General features: G+C 34.2%; 2 protein-coding genes and 1 pseudogene across 2 annotated transcripts; 2 read left to right on the plus strand and 1 right to left on the minus strand.

The window, feature by feature from the left end:
* Positions 1 to 543: 543 nt before the first annotated feature.
* Positions 544 to 2,326, plus strand: LOC120171632. The gene is made up of 2 exons (XM_039179313.1): positions 544 to 1,517; positions 1,816 to 2,326. The coding sequence occupies exons 1-2, from the start codon at positions 677 to 679 to the stop codon at positions 2,169 to 2,171; spliced, it is 1,197 nt and encodes a 398-aa protein (XP_039035244.1). The 5' UTR covers positions 544 to 676; the 3' UTR covers positions 2,172 to 2,326.
* Positions 2,327 to 3,721: 1,395 nt separating this feature from the next.
* LOC120171547 lies at positions 3,722 to 4,562 on the plus strand (annotated as a pseudogene).
* A 4,805-nt stretch (positions 4,563 to 9,367) lies between these two features.
* Positions 9,368 to 12,006, minus strand: LOC120171631 (ABC transporter G family member 1-like). Its single transcript, XM_039179312.1, has 7 exons — positions 11,651 to 12,006; positions 11,490 to 11,569; positions 10,937 to 11,407; positions 10,754 to 10,840; positions 10,551 to 10,676; positions 10,184 to 10,465; positions 9,368 to 10,103 (listed from the first exon to the last, which is right to left on the minus strand). The coding sequence occupies exons 1-7, from the start codon at positions 11,937 to 11,939 to the stop codon at positions 9,417 to 9,419; spliced, it is 2,022 nt and encodes a 673-aa protein (XP_039035243.1). The 5' UTR covers positions 11,940 to 12,006; the 3' UTR covers positions 9,368 to 9,416.
* Between the last annotated feature and the right edge of the window lie 9,062 nt (positions 12,007 to 21,068).

The following is a 21,068-nucleotide window of genomic DNA, read 5'->3' on the forward strand; positions in this document are numbered from 1 at the left end:
TAGCACTCGTGTAGAATCTATGACCTAAAGGAATTTAAGAGAATAAATATGAGCAACTTGATCGGTAGGTCAAATATAATTACTACAACACTAAACTTGTAGAGATTCGTGAAGAACAAAATTTATATTTTCGAAGGTTAAATAAATGACGAAATTAATCAATTATTAGTTTGTCTAGCGATAAAAAATATTAGGTTTTTTAAATAAAATTAAAATTTTGAATTCTGACGTTGCGAGTTAAACATGCTTAAATTCATTAAACAAATTACGTTAAAAAGCAATTATCATAAGAAATTTATTATATAATTAATTTGATGAGAATATAAAAAATTGAAAAAGAAAATCTTGTTAATAATGAATACACTCCCAAAAGAATCAAATTACGGAATTGGGTTGATGAATCAGGCATTCGTGATTCATATGATGATTCTGCCTGTAGTATCATATTAGCCCACGAAACCACCAACTAAATATGGAAGCAAATCATCAATTTCCATTTCCAGCCCACCAATCCCTAATTCACCACTAAAATCACGCACTTTCAGACAAAACACAAACACCAAAATCTCTGTTCTTTCTTCCTTCCTTCTTCCCCATCTCGAATATTCTCTCCATTGATACGAAAACTTAATCCTCCCCTCCCCTCCTCTCCTCCCCAGAAGTAGAAAAGACCATCATGGACACGGACACGGACATGATGGACAACGCACCATCCATCATATCCCCTTTGCTCCTCCGGTCCATGGCGTCTTCAGCGTTCATTTATGCCGACAAATCGTTCTTCAACTTAGCCGAAAGATTCAAGCCTCTTGAAATCATACGCTACGTTCTTATTTCGTCTTTTCTCCTCTTCCTTCGCTTACTTTCTTTTCTTTTCGTCTCCGATTTACCCCCTAAATCCCAACCCCAGTTTTCTACGTTTGATCCCTTGAAAGGGAACGATCGTTACGCGGTTGCTTCTGGAGTTGACGATTCCGGGATTGCTCGAGCTCTGTTGCAGGTACTGACTATTGTTAATGATGTTCCCGTTAGTTCGAGGAAGTACGCGATTGTTCGATCTTTAGCCGAGAGACTTATAGAAGAGAATCGTAGGGCGGATACCCACGGTTTGCGTGAAGTGAACCGGTCGGTTTTGTCTTCGGCTTTTTCGAGGACCCTTTGCTACCTTGAGGCTGCGATGGTTGAATCGGGGCAAGATAGGGTTGGTTTTCTAGACGGCGCCGGACCTGCTCCGGTTCAGTATTTGGTGAAGAGGGTTTTGAGGACGGTTCGATCAGTTGGGGATGGGGCTTGGTCCAGGGGAGGAGGGAACGGGAACGGGAACGGGAGAGAGGATGTGAACCGGTCTGGGAATTCGGCGGAGAAGCTGGCGGCTGAGCTTCTTTGGTTGGCGGAGAAGATGGTTGCTTGTGGGTTTGTGGAAGATGCTGTTGAGCGGTGGGCGTCGGCTTCAAATCTGGCTTCGCTTTCTCTTTCGTCTGAGCCACGGGTTCAGGGTTCCCTCGTTAAGATTTCCGGTACGTTTCCCCCTTTCTTCTTTGCTAGATTTGAATAAGAATGCCGATCATAGTATTAAATTACGATCGCAGTCCCGATCATAGATGTATTATGTTTTAATATCACGGATGTTTCAATTTTGCGATGATCTTGAGAAATATTACATTGAGACACTGATTTACGGATATGATGTCAATTGATAGTGTTGTTGGAATGCTTGTACTAAATTGTTCGATGTCAAATCCGAATGTGTTCGAAAATTTTGAAATATTACACTGATGCTCCTAGTTTTTTCCGTCTGGTGATTCAAATGTGCAGCCTTCTTGTTCAAACAAGCAAGGGCAATGGAGATGGATATGGCACCGGACGGGACCGGAGAAGGCAACGAGGATAACTGGAGGGAAACGAAGATGAAGTTGTTAAAGTCATGGCTGCCATTGCTCTGCCGAGCTAGCAATGGCATCCATGTGCCGGTGCTCGGCATCGGGGAAAGAGCCGAGCTAGAGAAGGTCTTGGAAGAGACCATAGAAAGGCTAGAACACGAGGAGCAAGAGCAGGTACTCTCCCTATGGCTGCACCATTTCGCTTATTGCCCGTCATCCGACTGGCCGAACCTCCATGCTTCGTATTCTCGCTGGTGTACCGATTCTCGCAAACTCTTACCCCTCCATTGAAGATGTGAACCAGAAGAATCATCTTGTATGATACAAGGATAGGACTATTGGTCATCATGGTACAATTATTCCTTGTAAATATATATTATTTTGATCTTGATTCGAATATTATTATAGTCTTAATCAGATTATAAGAGGATGGGATGCTTGCAGTATTTACGGTAACATTAGACATGACACAAACATGTCGAAATCTATATGATATAAATATAATACATGATAAACACGTGATGGTATAAACTATTATTACAAAGCCAACGACAATAACGAAACCCTATTCTCATGTGCAATGGGGTAAGAGAGAGGTAGGGTAGTAGGTTGTTCCCAACATCAGGTTGAAAGCAGCTTCCGTAGAAGACCTCCGGCAGTCATAAAAATTATAAATAAAAATAAAATACAATGCATGTATAAATAAATAAATAAATAAATAGTTGACCGTTTTTTTATAAGCAGTCTTCTTATGCGCGTCTGTAATGAGAAGTAATCCCTGCAAATAAATCCATGCATAAAAATCTCTGCAATATAAACAGAAACGTAAGATCCGACTAAATTTAAAAAGAGGAAACATGGAGAGAAGGATATACAGAAGCCAACGATAGCAAGCTACGAGAATGAGTAAAGTCAAATGTGTTAAAACCTAAACTAAGGCAACACTATTCCGCTACCTTAGATCTAAGCCTTCATAAATTCCAATGACAGAAACGTGAAGAAAGTAGAAGTCAGTAAATTACTACAAATGCATTAAAAAGAAGACATAGATGTTATAACCTATAACTGTGACCCGCACTACTCGGCTACCCTGATCTTAAGTCTCCATACTTTCCTATCAGAGGTCATGTCCTCGGTAAGGGCTAAATCCTTCAAGTCAGATCTCAAGCAGTCTTCCCACTTCCGCATTGGTCGTCATCTCCTTCTGGCACCGTCGACTGTAATCAACTCTACCCTCCGACCGTATCCGACGATTGTCGCCTAAGGACATGCCCAAACCACCGTAGTCTTCCCTCTCTCAATTTTTCGGATACAATCACCACCCCCAAGGACGTCCTAATAGCAGAGTTTGGTGTCATGTCCCACAGAGTCCTACCAAATGCTCATCGAAACATTCTCATTTCTTCGGCCTCCATCCTCCTTACAAAGCCAGAGTAGGCAGTATTTGCTCTTGTATCACATGTAGACAAGGTTCGTCATGGTGCGCTAGGTTTCTAGTCAATTAAACTCGATTGTTATATCCACAAAAATACTTGGTTGGGATGGTGAGATAATTCTATTGTAGGAAATTATTTAATTATTATAAATAAATAACATTCATAATTATTTGAAAGCATTATTTATTGGATATTATAAGACAATTTTATTGGTTAGAAATTATTAAATTATGGCTTAAGGGTCACGGTTGCCCCCAACAGTAGATTAAATTTATCAATTTCATTTCTATCGTATTTTCACATCAATTTTGCCTTTGAAATTGTTTAATTTCATCAAGGTGGACTTTCTTGACTAACAGAGCATTTAATTTCTGTTGATGTGGACGTTAATTGTTTCCACTTATGATGTTGGTATTGATATCAAGTTTTTATACACTATTCTATAGATATACTGATTTAACCATTCTTCTTTAGGTGAAGAAATATCCAGACCTGAATGCCTTACTGTCGGATATTTGCATTGGAACTTCAGCTGCTCCAACTTATCTTCCTGTCCATTATTTTGAAACAGAAGACACTAATGGAAAGGTTAAGAAGTTCAATCTTATCGACGGTGGGGTCGCTGCTAATAATCCGGTAACACACCACAAAACTATTAACTGGCAATTATGTGTTTAAGTATGGGATGTGTGACTAACACTTACTGAATTTCACAGGCTTTAGTTGCCATTGGTGAAGTGACAAAACAGATAAACAAAGGGCATTCCGATTTCTCATGCATTAAAGCAGCAGATCATTACAACAGATTCTTGGTGCTATCCTTGGGAACAGGCTCAGAAAAACTTACAGAGAAATACACAGCAAAGCAAGCGGCACGATGGGGTGTAATCGGTTGGTTAATCTCCGGCGGTTCTACCCCATTAATCAACGCGTTCAGTGAAGGCATATGGTTGATTTTCACATTTCCGTTGTTTTCAAAGCTTTGAGTTCCGAGAAGAATTATCTCCGCATCCAGGTTTAAATAAGTCATCTTCAAGCAGTAATATTCTTGCTTCAAATTTTATCACTGATTTAACTGAATTAACTAATCATACAGGATGATAAGCTGAAAGGGGAGCTTTCCTCTGTGGATGTTTCAACCAAGGAAAATCTGAAGAATCTGGCCAAAGTTGCAGAAAATTTGTTGAATAAACCTGTTTCAAGGGTTAACTTTGAGACTGGTAATTATGAGCCTTCTGTAGACTAAGACACTCCTCCGCATTATCTGAATGCAACACTGACACTCTTGTGCATTATCTGAATTTAACACCGACTTTATTGTTCATTGTTTGAATGCAACCCTGACTAGTATCTAGTCTCACATAGTCATCAAAAACTAGTTAACTAAGAAAACCCATGTCACATAGCATCGATGAAATTTTCACTAAGGTTTTGACTAATCTCCTAGTCTTACATAGCCATCAGGTAGATCATGGAGGGGGAACTCGGTGTAACATAGCATTGGTACAATTCCCGCTCAACTGAAGCATTGGCTCGGTCTCACATAACCTTCAAGTCAAGATTTAAGATATATGTTTTACTGGACTGATGCAACTATACATGCATGACTAAGGGCCCAAAGATCGCACAACACTAACATTACTAACCCACTCCTCGTGAGTGTTTAGGCCTCGCGCCCTAGTTAACCACTGAAGTGCCTCGTGCATTGACAATGCCCTATTAGGGCAACTAAGGTAATCTGTCTACACTGTAGCATAGTTGGACATACTAAAGTGAGGTCATCCTCTCAGTATTTGTTATCTCGCTCGTTCTCTCATCTAGAACGTTATGCAAGGGTTTATTGTTGATGTTAGTTATTAAGTTGGTCTATTTTGTTCATTCATTACTTAAGGGCATTTTAGTCATTCTTTGTCTCTAGATAAGTCTCTACGCATTCCGTGATTCTACGATGATTATTGTGTTTGTTGTTGGTTGTATTAGTTAGTTGCTCGATATCTGACTCGGGTTCATTACTTGGTAGCAATACTCTAGTCACTCTTACCACACTTTCCCTTAATTTTCCGTTGAATCGGATGAACAATTGTATGTCCTCGGTTCATTAACATGCTAATAGTACATGATTCCTCTATTTTGTAATTTGATTAATTTGTCATATTGTTTTCCGATATACCCTCTATAATGATATTTCATTCTTAGTTACTCACTACGAGACCCATAAGGGTAATTTGGTAATTTACATCCCCTAAAGGCATTTTAGTAATCTCTCACACCCGAAATAGATGCTCGATCTCGATCGATATTAAGGTCCTCACTCTTGAGTCTATTTAACATCTTGAAGTCACTCAACCACTTTGGGTATTGATATCAAGCCTTTAATATGAATATCCGATCTTCGGTATGTATACCAGTTTATTCGATACGGAGACCAAGGGTATCTATACTGAGAACCTAGTATTGATTCCGAGCATTCAATATCGATACTAAAAGCTTCATTATCGATACCAAGGGATCAATATCGATACTCCCATCCTCAGTATCAATGCTCCCTATTGGAAAATCCTAAATTTTGCCCCAATTCATCCAATATCGATATTGTTCATCTAGTATCGATACTCAAACCCAGAAATAACTTGTTTAGGCTCGAGAAACACCCAAAATTCATCCTAAATGTCTTAGTTTGATTCTTAATCTCATGATAAAGCTTTAGGATATTACTTAGGGCTTTAAAGTTGCATAAAAATTTACATATAAAACGTAATTAAATCATGAAATCAAGTTTAAACCCTAATATGCTCAACTACACAAATCTTTGCAATTATTCATATTTATGAAAGCCTTAACACTCCAAATGATTAGAAATACACTACCTTGGATAAAGAATCCAAAAATTAAGCTCCTTTAGCTAGCAATCACCCTCCACCAAGATTTAGATGATAAAACCCCACTTTTCTTATAAACAAATAGCTCAAGGTTTTGAATCATTAAAATGATGTTGCTAGAGGGATTAGGAGCGAAATTGAAGTATGAAAGAGGCTTAAGAACTTACCTTTGAGCTATGGTACTTGGGTGGAAGAATGGAGAAGAAAAGGTGGAGAAAGGAAGAAGAAAAAATGAAGGGAAGAAGATGAAATGAGAGATATAAAAGCTATCATCTTTTAAAATGGGGGTAATTATGTTTTTGGTCCCTTCTCATCTTTCTACCATTCAAAAATATCTCTTTTATGGATAATTGGGCTCAATTCCAACCCAATTAAATCCAACGACTTAAATTATGAAATTCACAAGGTCCACATACCTCTCTGATAAACTCGAAATTGCTACCCCGGAATTTGGGATGTTACATTATTTTTTTTAAATTAAAATAATTCATTCTTATTTTTGAAAATATCTTCATTTTATACTATAAATTTAAGTCATACAATTACACTTATTTAATATTTCAAAAATATATATACAATTTTTAAGCTTTATATTGTGTTAACGGATTATATACATATATATATATAATCTTTTAAGTTTTTTATTTGGTTAAGAGATTCTACCTCTCTAAGTAAATATATGAGGTAAAATTCACTCTCACCTATAAAAAAATTAATTTTGTATTTTTTTAATTATTGAACAAGTGAGAATGAATGATTGAGATTAACAGTAAAATTTTTTTACCTCTCTAAATAAATAAATGAGGTAAAATTTACCATCATCTATAAAAATTTTAAATTTTGTATTTTTTTAATGATTGAACAAGTGAGGATGAATGATTGAAACTAACGGTAAAAATAAAAATAATTTTCCTTAAAAAAATTGAATTCTGTCAGATTGTCATGCCCCTCGTCGATGCTGCGTAAACCATCTTCTCCCTGCTGTTACACATAGATAACATAAAACATTGAAGTAGCTTCTTCAATGAAATCTCATATGTAAGAAAATATGGTGTCCAAAGCCCCAAAAGTGCCAGTATATGCAAATTTAACATATAAGTAAAACCACTTGTCACACCTTTCGAACTTCAACGACTCGAACGTGCGGCTTTAATCGCTTTCTGAGTTATTACAGCTAAATCAGTCTGAAAACAACCCAAGCAAAGATTATCACGGACTGCAAGCCCATGACCGAGGTCACCTCGCAACAAACAGCCCACGACTGTGAAGAGACTTCTTTACATGATACAAAACGCCGCCCACCAGGGCTGAAAATGAAAAGAAATAACAATGATGCCTATACATGCATGCATAAAACATATACATATATGCAGGACCGAAAGAGAAAAGAAATAACAATGATGCCTACGAGACATACATCCATGCATACATATCAATTAATTAGGAGTGTTCATGGTTGGTTAACTTTACCGTTTAGTCTAAACAGTCAGTTAACCTTTATAACAGTTACAATTAACGGTAACGGATTAATTTGAATCCCCTAATACGAACATACACTTATGTATATGTTTATTATATGCCTAAGATAATGGTAGGTTTAGTCATGATAGAATATCTAAGTAGTAATGAGGGTATCTTTGATCAACCAAAATATAATCCACTCTAAGAAATATAATGCAAAATTCTGTTTTTGTAAGATCCACAAAGAAACGAACAATGCATCACCTGATATATCTCCGGCAATATAATCTTAGAATAAAATATATATAATGATAAAATTCACCCTAAGTTTGTCTAGTAATCGTTATGTCTTGCATTCTTAATAAAAAATATTAATATAAACACGAGTTAAGCGACCTTAATGGTTAAAAGTGTAATTATTATATTTAGAGATTATGGACTCGAGTATAATTTTTGTAAGGGTATTTGAGTGTTCATTGTTAAATGATTAAGAGTTTTTTAAACATATATTATCTTATAATTATCGCATGCTAATAAAAAATTATTAATCCAAAAATTATACTCTAATTCCTATATATTTTGTGCATTTGAAGTTTAATTCCTTTTATTTTTAATACAAAGAATTTAGTTCATCCACTATTTAATTTAATAATTGAAATCTAATTATAAGCAATTTCATTAAATTAGATTATATATATTTTCATAAAGAAAACATTCTGCTCATGTTGTCAATATAATTCCGGAGGAGGCAATTAAACTATAATTATTAAATCAAAAGAACACATAAAATATTTTTTTAATTAAAAGTAGAGAAACTAAATACTTGAATATTCAAATTTAAAAAAATTACAAAATTTATTAAATATTTAATTAAGTAGTAGTCGAACTAAAGAAGAATAATCCAATATTCTCAAGTCTTTTGGTCTAATAACAATTTAGGTCTTAGATATTAGATAAATTAAACATTATCTTTTAATTTTTGAATTTAAATACTTAATAAACCATTATATTTTTTAAAAAGATCTAATATATATTTTGATCCTACTAATATTTAGTCATTGTTCCGTCCCTAGGAAGTATCTCATGTTCTCCCTTAATTTTGAAGAGTGTGTAAAGAGTTAAATCTATTGTCTAAGGGATTTAAATCTTATGAACCCCACCATTGTGCATGCATGGTTACTAAATTAGGAATAATTATTGTCAACGAAAGTAATGATATGGTAGTTAAACGTGTAATTATACTAAATTTTTTAGTTATCAGTTAGTGGTTTGATTAAATGTATTTAAATAATTAGGTGACTTAATTGATAAGAATTCAAAAATTATTGTCAAAATAAAAGGGATTATAGTTGGGTGGTATAGTTTACCCTAATATAGAACCTGTTTCTTTCCGATTTGAACTCTACATTTAGTGGTCGTATCCGCATGTTTCAACGTTCAAACCAATACTAAAAGCTGGCGGGTAATAATTTAAGACATGCAACTACATAAAAATGTACGAGGAATCTTTATTTATTTTTATCTTTCATTCCTATTTTCCAATCTATATTTAAAGTTTAAATCTTTTATTTTTAATTTTTTTTAATTTTAACCATCAAACTCAATTAATCTAATTATTCTTAAAAATAAAAATTAAACGTATTACGTTATAGGAAATGAGTCTTTAACTTCAAAACAGTAACTTTATGATAATAACAAAGTTAATATTACATTTCATAAACTCGGTAACGATTTCCCTAGCGAAATTATCTTGAAAGTGATTACTGGCACTGTCTCTTCTCTTCATCAGGAGGTGCGGCCGATGGATTTACCATGGCCTGCACTCTTTCCTTGTGAGCCGCCGACCGGAATTTCACGACCATCGGTTTCACCTTCTCGGTCGTCTTGACGATGACCGAGAACAAAAGCCGATAGAGCACGACCATTCCGAACAAGATAGCAAGATCGACCCACTTGGAGTATCCCATTTCTAAGTGCCATGTTTGATTCAAGATTTCTTCACCACTGATCGTTCCACCTTGTGCATTAGGGAATGTCGTGCCTTCAAACTCGTTCTTGAACAATCCCTGGAAAGCATACTTGTGGAAGGCGATGTGGTACAAGGGATATTTAAAAACTGGCTTCGGAAGATCGGTCGGTAATCGGAAGAATCCGCCGACCAATATCATTAGGCCTTGAATTCCGGCACCGACTATGATTCCCATCAGGAAATTCGGTACCAAACTCGCGACGATCATCATCAAGCTCTCGACCAACATCATGCAAGCGAATAATATGGTTACGAAGAACAAGAAGTGTTGATATCCCTTGTGAAGTCCCGGGAGGAAGTAAGTAATTGCGCCTGGAATCAGTGCCACCATTGCCAAGAATGGCAGTGCAGATAATGTGTTTGCAATGACAAAGGCAGTCACTCCGTAGTGCCCGTTTAGTCTTTCGCGTTCGAATATCTAAAACGATAACAAAAATTAAAATTCGATGGACCGACGAGATGATCGTCTAGTAAAGTTCGATGAAAACAATCACAAACCTTCATTTCCTCGACAAAAGAAGGGAATCCACCAATGGCCATGAAGGTTAGAAATGATGCCACAAACATTAGCAGTGAACCTCTAGCCTGAATCGATCCGTCGCCCATCCCGATGTGGCTAAACACGGTGCCGAGGACAGCGGATAACGCGACATAGATACACAGACGCATCCAATAGTAGCCGAGATCACGAGACATGTTAGTGAAAGATCTTCTAGTCAGGACATGGCACTGGGTGAAGAACTTAGCCTGCCCTTTGTTTTTCTCCAACGCTTCCCCACCCTTACAATATGGAGTATCTTTTATTTGTCATTCCATACAGAAAAAGAAAAAAGAAAAAAGAATGAGTTGCTGCTATTAACCCAACCTGTTTACAAATCTGAGCAATCTCATACTGAACCATTTGATACACATCAGAAGACTTGTATGACTTCACCAGGATATCGATTACTTCCTCTGTCGGGATACCATTCGCGTATCCTAGCTCGATATCCTAAGATCGTACGCGATATTAGTCTTTTCGAGATTTGTGATGAAAAAAGTCGTTTAGAGTAAAGGGTCGGATCATACCTTGTCGAAATCCTTATTTATGGTTTTGAGGAAGTGATCTGATGGATTCTGGAGATTGGGGCATGGGAATCCATTCAAAGCAAAAAACTGGACCATATTTTAGAAAACAAGACAGATTAGTATGTTAATTGTTACGCCAATTCCATGTGGGATTATGGTACTAGGAAAAGGAGAATGATATACTTCATTTGCTGCAGAAAGAGGACCGAAGTAGACTGTTTTGCCTGCAGATAAAAGGTATAGATTGGTGAAGAGTTGAAACACTTCAAAGCTAGGCTGATGAATGGAAGCAACGATCGTTCTTCCAGTTTCATCCTTCTGGTTCAAGCTGGCTATTCTGCTCATAACATAGTAAGAAGCGGCACTGTCGAGCCCACTGGTGGGTTCATCGAGGAACAGAAGCTTTGGTTTTGTGAGGATCCCAATGCAAATGCTGACTCTCCTCTTTTGGCCACCGCTCAGCCCTTTAGCTCCCCACCCACCGATCCGAATATCCATGGCGTCTTGCAATCCCATTTCTCTTATTGTCATCTCGGCTCTCTCTTTCTTCTCCGATCTCGTCATTGTATCAGGCAGTTGAAGCTGAGCCGAGTAGTAAACAGATTCGCGTACGGTCAGTGTGGTGATCAATGCGTCGTCTTGGGTTACATACGCCTGCAGTAAATATGATTTGTATGAAAAAAAAACTTTTTTGATCAAAATTTATTGTTTTTGTTGATTTCTATCTTCTTCTTACTGATGTTCCATAAGCCAAGGCTTGTTTACGGCCATTGATGAGAATATCTCCTGCTTGCCTTGTGTTTGGACCAAGTCTCCCTGTAAATGAAAAACTGATCATCTGTTCTTCTCACCATGAATGAATTTTCATGGAACATATGCGGTTTAATGAATTTTTACCAGCTAAGGTGTCGAGAAGCGTGGACTTGCCACAACCGGAAGGACCCATTATTGCCAAGAGCTCTCCGGGGCGGGCGTAGCCTGTTAATCCCCGAAGGATCGATCTTCCTCCGGCAACCGTGACCCACAAATCGTCCCAAGTCAATGAAACGCAGCCACCCTCCATGAACAGGTTACTCCGGGCGCCAGTGTTACTAGCTTGTATCGGATTACGTCTTTCAACTTCGAAAACAGCTTGGGTTTCCGGCCTACTCCGAACCGGTTCTGAACTACGAAATGAAGCCGTCATGATTAGGAAAACAAGAAGGAACTACGACTTAGCTTACTCCTTTGTATAGCTCAAGGAGCACAAAAGAAACGCATACTTTATTTATAATGGGAATGTGATGACCATTAGAGATCAACAATTTGATTTAAGGTTAATTATAGTTTATTACATAAACTATTTTTTCATATTTTAGTATTTAAACTTTTAATTTTTTCAAAATCAGATATAATGTATAGTTTTTGTTTCGTTTTAATTTCTTACCGTTACAAATTTATGGGTGATCCACATGTGGAACTTTTTTTTAGGTAAATTGTATCATTTATCACTTAATTATCTTCTCACTCCTATTTTGGTTAGTAAAGTTTAAACTTTTTAATTCAATTACTTAACTTTCAAATTTAATTATTTATTTTAATTATATATTAATAAAATAATAAAAAAATTCATGTCACAAAAATTATTCATAAAATAAATTAGAGTGATTAAAATATGAATAATTTGAAAGTTGAGTAGTTAAATTAAAAAAAAATTAGAATTTATTATCAAAATATGAGTGAGGAGATAGTTGAGTTATTAATGATATAATTTACCCATAAAAACTGCAGTGTCGTTAAGTGTTTAACAACGAATTACTAGAATAAAACAAAAACTAACCATTAGTTATAGTTAAAAAAAATGAAAGTTTAAGTATTAAATAAATCAAAACTGACAGTTTAAATATTAAACGCATAATTTATCATTAATTCAAATATGACGAGTTTTGATTTATCTAATTTGATAATATTATTATTTTTTAGTTTATATTTAGGTCAAGTTGGATTAATATATTTTCAAGTATAAAATGAGTCGAGTTTAGATTTATGATGAAAAATACAAATCAAATTGACGTTAGAAAATATTATAATTATCTCAAATAATTTTTTAGAAAAATATATATTTATGTTAGATCGTATTAAGTATAATTTTTTATCTTATAAATTAAATCTATTTTTAAATTAAACATAACATTTCTAAATTTAAATTAAATTCAATGTAAATAAAGAGATATAATTCTCGAGTTGGATTTGGGTCCACTCACCATCTCTAATAACTAGATGCAGTGATATATTTAAAAATTTAAGAATGAATGTTCAAAATTTTAATTTTTTTTTTAAAAATTAATAGGTATGCAAATTATTTATTTATTTATTCTTAATACATTAAATTTAATTTAATCATTTTTCTCAAATAATGGGATGCACGGTGCATCTTTTCTCGAATATGTATCAAACTAGCATCCTTTCTGATAAAATAAGAAGAAGGCGCATTTCTGATAAACTTTCCAAGGGTTTTATGAAAAGTGTGTTTTAGGGGAACGAACTTTTCATAGGTCTTGCTGATGTAGATGAAAGGCACGTTTCAGAGGACGAGCTTTCCAAGGATTTTACTGATATGGATAAAAATTCTTGAAAAACTCATCTCCTGAAACACGCCTTTCATTCATGTCCGTAAAGAATGTTTATTTGATACCCAAAAAAATGTTGTAATGATGTTTTTTGTTTTATGATGATATTTGAATAAAATTACCAATACCTGTATCAAAACCTAAATTCTATCGATATTTAAATTGTTTTTTGTTTTTTGTTTTAGGATGATATAAGAGGATTACGCATTTTGGTGGTAAAATTTTCAAGGTTTTATGAAAGACGCGTTTCAGAGGATGAGCTTTTCAAGAGTTTTTTTGTTGTGGATAAAAAAAATCATTGAAAAGCTCATCTCCTGAAACACGTATTTTACCCACATCAGTAAAAGAGTGTTAATTTGGTACACATCAGTAAAAGGATGATGTAATAATTTTTTTTGGATGATATTTGAATAAAATTGTCAATACCCATATCAAAACCTAAATTCTATCGATATTTAAATATAATATTTTCGTTTCAAATCCAATTTGTAAGTCGTCTACTGTCATTGAACGTGCTAGAAGCAAGACAAACCTTGAAATTTAAATAAATTTTTTGATAATTTTTTTAAATAACTAATTTGAACCTATAAATATCTCTTTTTCTGTACAAGATTTACATGATTGAGTTGCAAAAACTTCTGGATAGATATTATATATCTGAACTAAATTCTTTCTGATTAAAAAATCTCTTTCTTGCTTTGAAACAATTAAGAGATTCTCTAGAATACATACGGGTTCTATTTTTGACGGTAACATGTTATGGGGTGGTGATCCCATCTATGGGGTCAAATTAATACGTTCTAAGAAGAAATATTGTGTATCATTCACCGCTATTCAGTACTAATGATATATATTCATATCCACTATTATTTTTTTATAAATAGTATATTAACGACAATAAATAATTTTTATTTCAATTAAGTCAATTAATAAATTACACTTTAATAAATAAATTGATCTCCAAATCTATGTTCCACTATACAAGATTCTTTTCTCGTGGATTTCAACTTCTTAATGCTCATTCTGACATTTGATTAGGAAAACGTTGTATTTATTCATTGGTGTTTACAAGACAGCCGCGTGGCCTGTCTAAATCCAATAATGAACAAAGAAAGATCATTTTTTCAAATTTTAAAATAAAATTTTACGAGAATCAAAATAAATTATTAATAAAAAAAATATAAATAAATATTTAAATATAAGATAATTTAAATTTTAAAAAGGATGACGATATCCATATGTTCCTCCTTCGATCCATTCTTATAGATAGGGATGGATGCAAGACTCGAACCCGATGTATCTCAACCCTATTTGATAGGGTTAATTTTTTTTAGAAAATATATTCGGGTCGGGTTTGATTCAGATTTAGGATAAAAAATATCCGACCAACCCATATATATTTATGAATAATTACAATAATAACACTATATATATTATTTTTTCAATTAGATCCCTATTTTATTGAATAAAAATAATATTTTTTATAAATATATTTATTTCGAGTCAGGTCTAGTTCGGGTTTTACACCAAAAAATTGGATCAAGTTCAAGTTGGGTGAAGTCACCCCTTAAGTCGGATAGAATCGAGGTTTGGGTTGAGGGTTATATTTTTGGGTCGAATTGAGTTGATCGAAAATTTGAACTGACTTGGTCTATCCCTATCCCTACTTACAGACATGATACCGTAAAAATAGGCCTGTAACGAACCGAATGTTCAACGGACCATTCGTGAACAGTTCGGCGGGAAGTTCATTTATGTTCATTTATTTATTAAACGAACGAACATGATCAATATTTTGTGTTCGTTTAATTAAATGAACGAACGTGAACAGAGCGCTCGTTCGTTCATTTACGTTCGTGAACGTTCGGTAATATGTTCGTTTATATTCATTCATTTATGCTCGTTTATGTTCGCTTATTTTCATTCGTTTATGTTTGTTTATGTGCGTTCATTTATGTTTAACACAGTCTCTCTAGACCCATTTAAAATATTAAAGTCCAATAAATTTTAATTTGATACCCATAAATATTTTAAAAATCAATTAATTTTAAATACAAATAAAAAAAGCTCAAAACTATTAAATAAAATATAATCCTAAAATTGTTAGGAAAGAAAAAAATATATTTTCATTTATGTTTGTTTACGATCATTTATGTTCATTTATTGTGTTCGTTTAAGTTCGTTCACTTGTGTTCGTTTACGTTCGTTTATTGTGTTCGTTTATGTTCGTTTATGTTCGTTCATTTGTGTTCGTTTATCATTTAAATGAACGAACACGAACAAGAAATTTTTCATTTATTTATGTTCGTGTTCATTCATTTATTCGATTAAAGTTAAACAAACGAATATGAACATATATTCGTTCGTGTTCGTTCTGTTCATTTACTGGCGTACGTAAAAATCAAACTGGCTAATGGTTATAATCGATTCACCCATCACATTCTATATGTCACGCTGAATTAATATAATTTTTAATAATATATTAACGACAATAAATAATTTTTTATTATAATTAAGTCAATTAGTAAATTAAACTTGAAAAAATAAATTGATCTCCAAATCTATGCTTCACTATACAAGATTCTTTTCTCGTGGATTTCAGCTTCTTAATGGTCATTATGACATTTGATTAGGAAAATGTTGTATTTATTCATTGGTGTTTACAAGACAGCCCCGTGACCTGTCTAAATCCAATGAAACTAATTAAACATAAATATAGAAGACCAATGAAATATCATATATGGATTTTTTTTAAACTTTAAAATGCAAATTTATAAAATTTTACGAGGATAATTGTTGAGTTAATCGAATGACGAAATTGGCCAAGAGGGGGGTGAATTGGCAATAAAAATTTTGTGGAAGCTTTTGCAGAAAATTGAAAGCAATTGCACAGCGATTTACAGTGGTTCGACTTTCTCAAACAAAGTCTACGTCCACTACCTTAGCTATCCACACTAAGGATTTTCCAACAAATTCACTAATTTGTTCTTTCTTTTGAGGCCAAAGAGATAACCTTACAATTCTCTCAAGAGTATACCCCAACTCTTGAGAACACTCTTTTCTCAAAGAGAAGATTACAAATTTGCAAACTTACAAGAAAACCTCACAAGGTAAGATGTTTGCACAATTCTAGAACAAAGAAAAGAACACTCAAAGATGAATACAATTGAGCACAAAAAGTGTTCTTGAAAGCAAAATGAATATTGAATGAAAATGGGCTTGAAATGCTCAAACTTGAGGTTTGATGCTTTCTCTTTGATTCTCTCTTGATTCTAGTTGCTTGATGTTTCTTGTTGTTGATCAATGGCTTCTAAGCTTGCTTAAATATACCTTGAATCACTTCTGAACGTTGGGGATAATTAGAGAAGATATTATAGCCGTTTTAGTGTGAAAACATTTAATAAAACAGCTTGGACAGTGGGGGGAATCGGTTCCCTATCATAGGGAATCGGTTCCCTAAGTGTAAAATTCAAATATTTCGACCGTTGAACAGGGGGGAATCGGTACCCCCTTGGGGGGAATCGGTTCCCTCCGAGCATTCTGGAAATCTCGGAGCCAAACCATTCAGGGGGGAATCGGTTCCTCCTATGGGGGGGGAATCGGTTCCCTCTGAGTATTCTGGAATTTTTGGCTTTGAATTGGTTCGAAATACTTTGTAAAATATTTTGAAATTGTTTTATGATTAAAACTTAATTTTACACTTAAGTAAGGATCAAAAATGATTTTTGAAATATTTGGAGTAATGTTTTGATATTCGAATAGTTATATCGAATATACTTAGAAATCATTTTGGAAAATCTTAAAATCCATTTAACTTAATTTGTTATATCGAAATATTAAAATGTTTTAACAATCTCCCCCTTTTTGATATAACAAAACATTTTAGTAATTTTAAGATTTTTGAAATCAAGTTTTGAAATTAGAAATTACTCCCCCTTACTTTAACACTTATTCTTCTCCCCCTTTTTGTTAAATCAAAAATTCATTGTAAAACAAGGTTTTGTAAATCATTTAGACAATTGATTTATTAATTATAAGCTTAAGCTGCTAAGATCATAATCAAAAGAGAGGTTAGCCATTAGTTTCATAAATCAATATTCATAAATAATGTGATATGGCAAAATTGGTCATATTGCTAATGATAATGTAAATGATGCAAAAATAAAACACACCAAACATATAAGTTCACACCATTCATATATCCAAAATCCAACAATCCACAAAATCAAACATATCAAAATGTTGAAACAATATTCATTTTGTTCAAAGTTTTAAAACTAAACATAAAATCAAGCATCCGGATCGGTAGGAGGAAAACGGGCTCGCATGGCGGCCATCTCGTGTGTGAGTTCATTGATACGAGCGTTGGTTGATTCATTGTTTGCACGCATCTCCCGAAGAATCTCTAATTGTTGAGCTCCCATTGTGGATAAATGAGACTCTATAGAGGAAAAACGCGAGTCCATGGTAGCGTATCGGTAATCGAATGTCTCCATAAAGGATTGAAAATATGGAGGCATTTGATGCGTTTGTTGTGCTTGCTCCTCGGGCTGCTCTTCGGGCTGATCAGGTTCTTCTTCAACTTCATCAATATCCCTCATTAATTGTTCAAACTCGGGATCTTCGTCAGCTTCGGGTGGAGGTTGTGAAGAACTAGCTCCCAGAGTAGAAGAACGAACCCATTCACCGGTTTCTTTGTCCTTTACCCATCCCGCTCTCGTTAAGGAAAGAAGATTTATTTGTTTCTTAAGAGGAAAAACGGCATCTAGACTTACTCTAAGCCCAGCTTTGGAAAACAGATTACTCAAAAAGCAACCGTAAACTAGAGATGAACAGTGTTTCTTGTTAGGAACAAGATTTACGGTTTCAACAATTTCAGCAAAAATAATCTGAGGTAGGTTAATTTTAATACGGTTTTCGAAACAATGTAACCACCAAAGATCCAAAGCTCTAAGAGTAGAATAACGACCTCCGGATGGTCGAAACCACCAAGAAATCATTAGATGAAGAAACGCTCATGTAGGTCTAAGACACTCGCACTATCTCTTCTTTTGTAACGAGAACCTAAAATTTGTTTTTCATTCGAGATACCATCATTATCTAATCCAAATGTATTGGCTATATATGCTGGGTCAATATATAAGAATTGTCCTAGGAGGTAGGAACGAATTCCTATAGTTTCTGTTTCAGCTTGGTTTTTAACACATACAGCATTAGAGTAGAATATACGAACAAGTTGATGGTAAACGATGGGTTCAAGATCAAATAGTTTATCAAATTTCCATTCTTGTAAAATGGGAAGATATTTAAAATCGATAGCTAACATAGCTTGACGAGAAGGAATACGTTCTTCCCGGATTTTGTAAGAATCGAAATATTGATAATACCAATATCGGTGATTTCTAGACCCAGGATGATTGAAACACGAATTTTGGATAGTCAAGTTAGGATCAGGGGATTGGGATTAGAAATTGGAATAGAAGGAGGATTTTGAGGTGGATTTGGTTGACGACTAGAACGACTAGATGAAGACCTAGGACGTTTAGGATTTGACATGGTGAAGGAAATCGGAATAGATATAATAACCTGCAATTTTAAAACAAGTGTATGCAATTCAATTAATCCCAAAACTCAAATGAGTCCTCAATATTTCAAGATTCTCTAAAACAATCCTAATGGGCAAAGTTTTTGAAAAACTTTTGAAAAATATGGTTTTGAGAAACAATATATGTATAGTTTTTCATAATAACAATATAATTTGATCAAAACACAATAATTTGAAAAATAACATTTTTTTTTTTTTATTTCGAAAATTTAAAAAAAATTTGAAAAATTCTTGTGTTTTTGATGAAATTAGTTGTAACATCTAGTTTCTAATCACTAAATAATCAATGCCCGATCACTATTTCAACCTAGAACTAATTGAAACTAATCCTATGTTCAAAAATAATGAAATAAAGAGTTTAGAAAAATTTACCTTGAAATATGAAGATTGAGTGGATTTAGATGTTGTTTGCACGATTTTAATGATTCCAACAGGTTTGGAAGATGATTTATGAAGCAAATTCCGATTAATATCGTTGATTTGAGGTAAAAATGGAGATTTGAGGGGTTTAGAGGGTGAAAACGGCGGAAGAAATAATAAAAGAGGGTTTGGGATTTTGGGGTTTTCTGTTCGATTTTAACAGAACCCCAGGGGGGTATCGATTCCCCTGTGGGGGAATCGGTTCCCCTTCAAAGGAGGAATCGGTTCCCTCAAGGGGGGAATCGATTCCCTCTGCACCAAAATGCTAAAATCCGATTTTTTTAAGCACAAAATGCTAAATTAATCTTTTCTAGTGGTATTGGCAACTCATATATCAAAAAATTAATTATGTTCAAACAATTAAATTAATCTTTAATCGATTTTTGAACATAAAATTAATTTTCACTAAAAATCACAAACTCCCCCTAATTAATAGCAAGAATGCAATCAAAAATTATTATAGTAAGCATTTTTCAGTATTTATTAAAAGTGCTAAAATTATTTTAAACACTAAGTGAAGATAGGTCAGTTAAACCTAATTCTCTCCTAAGTGTCCAAAATCTTTCCTTGTCTAAGGGTTTTGTAAAGATATCCGCTAATTGGTGCAAAGTATCAACAAATTCTAGAACTACATCTTCCTTAGTGACATGGTCTCTAATGAAGTGATGTCTTATTTCAATGTGCTTAGTTCTAGTGTTGGATGGGATTTTTAGTGAGACAAATAGCACTAGTATTGTCACACTTGATAGGAATAGTACATATTTCAATTCCATAATCAAAAAGTTGTTGTTTCATCCATAAAACTTGTGCACAACAACTACCAGCTGAAATGTATTCAGCTTCAGTGGTAGATAATGCAACACAATTTTGTTTCTTTGAAAACCAAGAAATCAGCATATTTCCAAGGAATTGGCAAGTACCGGAGGTGCTTTTCCTATCTAATTTGCATCCTCCATAATCCGCATCAGAAAAAGCATGCAAGCTAAAACTAGAGTCTCTAGGATACCAAAGTCCTAAACTAGGAGTGTCCTTAAGGTATCTAAAGATTCTCTTAACAGCTAGTAAATGTGATTCCTTAGGACATGATTGAAATCTAGCACATAAGCAAACACTAAACATAATGTCCGGTCTACTTGCAGTTAGATAAAGCAAAGAGCCAATCATTGACCTATATATTTAACATCTACACATTTACCTCCTTCATCTAAGTCAAGCTTTGTTGAAGAGCTCATTGGAGTGTTATGAGGTTTCCCATTTTCCAGTCCAAACTTCTTGAGCATATCTTTGACGTACTTAGCTTGATTAATGAAGATGCCATCTTTTCTTTGCTTGATTTGGAGTCCCAAGAAAAATGAGAGCTCCCCCATCATGCTCATCTCAAATTCACTTTGCATTAGCTTAGAAAATTCTTGACAAAGAACATCATTAGTAGAACCAAATATTATATCATCAACATAAATTTGAACTACTAATAAATCTTTACCTTTTCTCTTTAAAAACAATGTAGTGTCAACCTTTCCTTTTAAAAACCTTTTTCAATTAAAAAATTTGACAATCTTTCATACCAAGCTCTAGGAGCTTGTTTTAAACCATAAAGAGCTTTTGTCAATTTTAAAACATGATCCGGAAAATTTGAATCTTCAAAACCTGGAGGTTGTTCCACGTACACTTCTTCTTTTAT

The sequence above is a fragment of the Hibiscus syriacus genome, unplaced genomic scaffold (assembly GCF_006381635.1).
Source record: "Hibiscus syriacus cultivar Baekdansim isolate YM2019G1 unplaced genomic scaffold, ASM638163v2 tig00111834_pilon, whole genome shotgun sequence".
NCBI lineage: Eukaryota > Viridiplantae > Streptophyta > Magnoliopsida > Malvales > Malvaceae > Hibiscus > Hibiscus syriacus.

What these genes read in the sequence shown, in the direction of transcription:
- LOC120171632 (XM_039179313.1), top strand. Translation starts at nt 677, where the DNA reads ATGGACACGGACACGGACATGATGGACAACGCACCATCCATCATATCC. An exon ending in TTCCCTCGTTAAGATTTCCG is followed by an intron (nt 1,518 to 1,815) that starts GTACGTTTCCCC and finishes TCAAATGTGCAG; the next exon opens with CCTTCTTGTTCAAACAAGCA.
- LOC120171631 (XM_039179312.1), bottom strand. Translation starts at nt 11,939, where the DNA reads ATGACGGCTTCATTTCGTAGTTCAGAACCGGTTCGGAGTAGGCCGGAA. An exon ending in CTCTTTCTGCAGCAAATGAA is followed by an intron (nt 10,841 to 10,936) that starts GTATATCATTCT and finishes AATATGGTCCAG; the next exon opens with TTTTTTGCTTTGAATGGATT. An exon ending in TAAATAAGGATTTCGACAAG is followed by an intron (nt 10,677 to 10,753) that starts GTATGATCCGAC and finishes GTACGATCTTAG; the next exon opens with GATATCGAGCTAGGATACGC.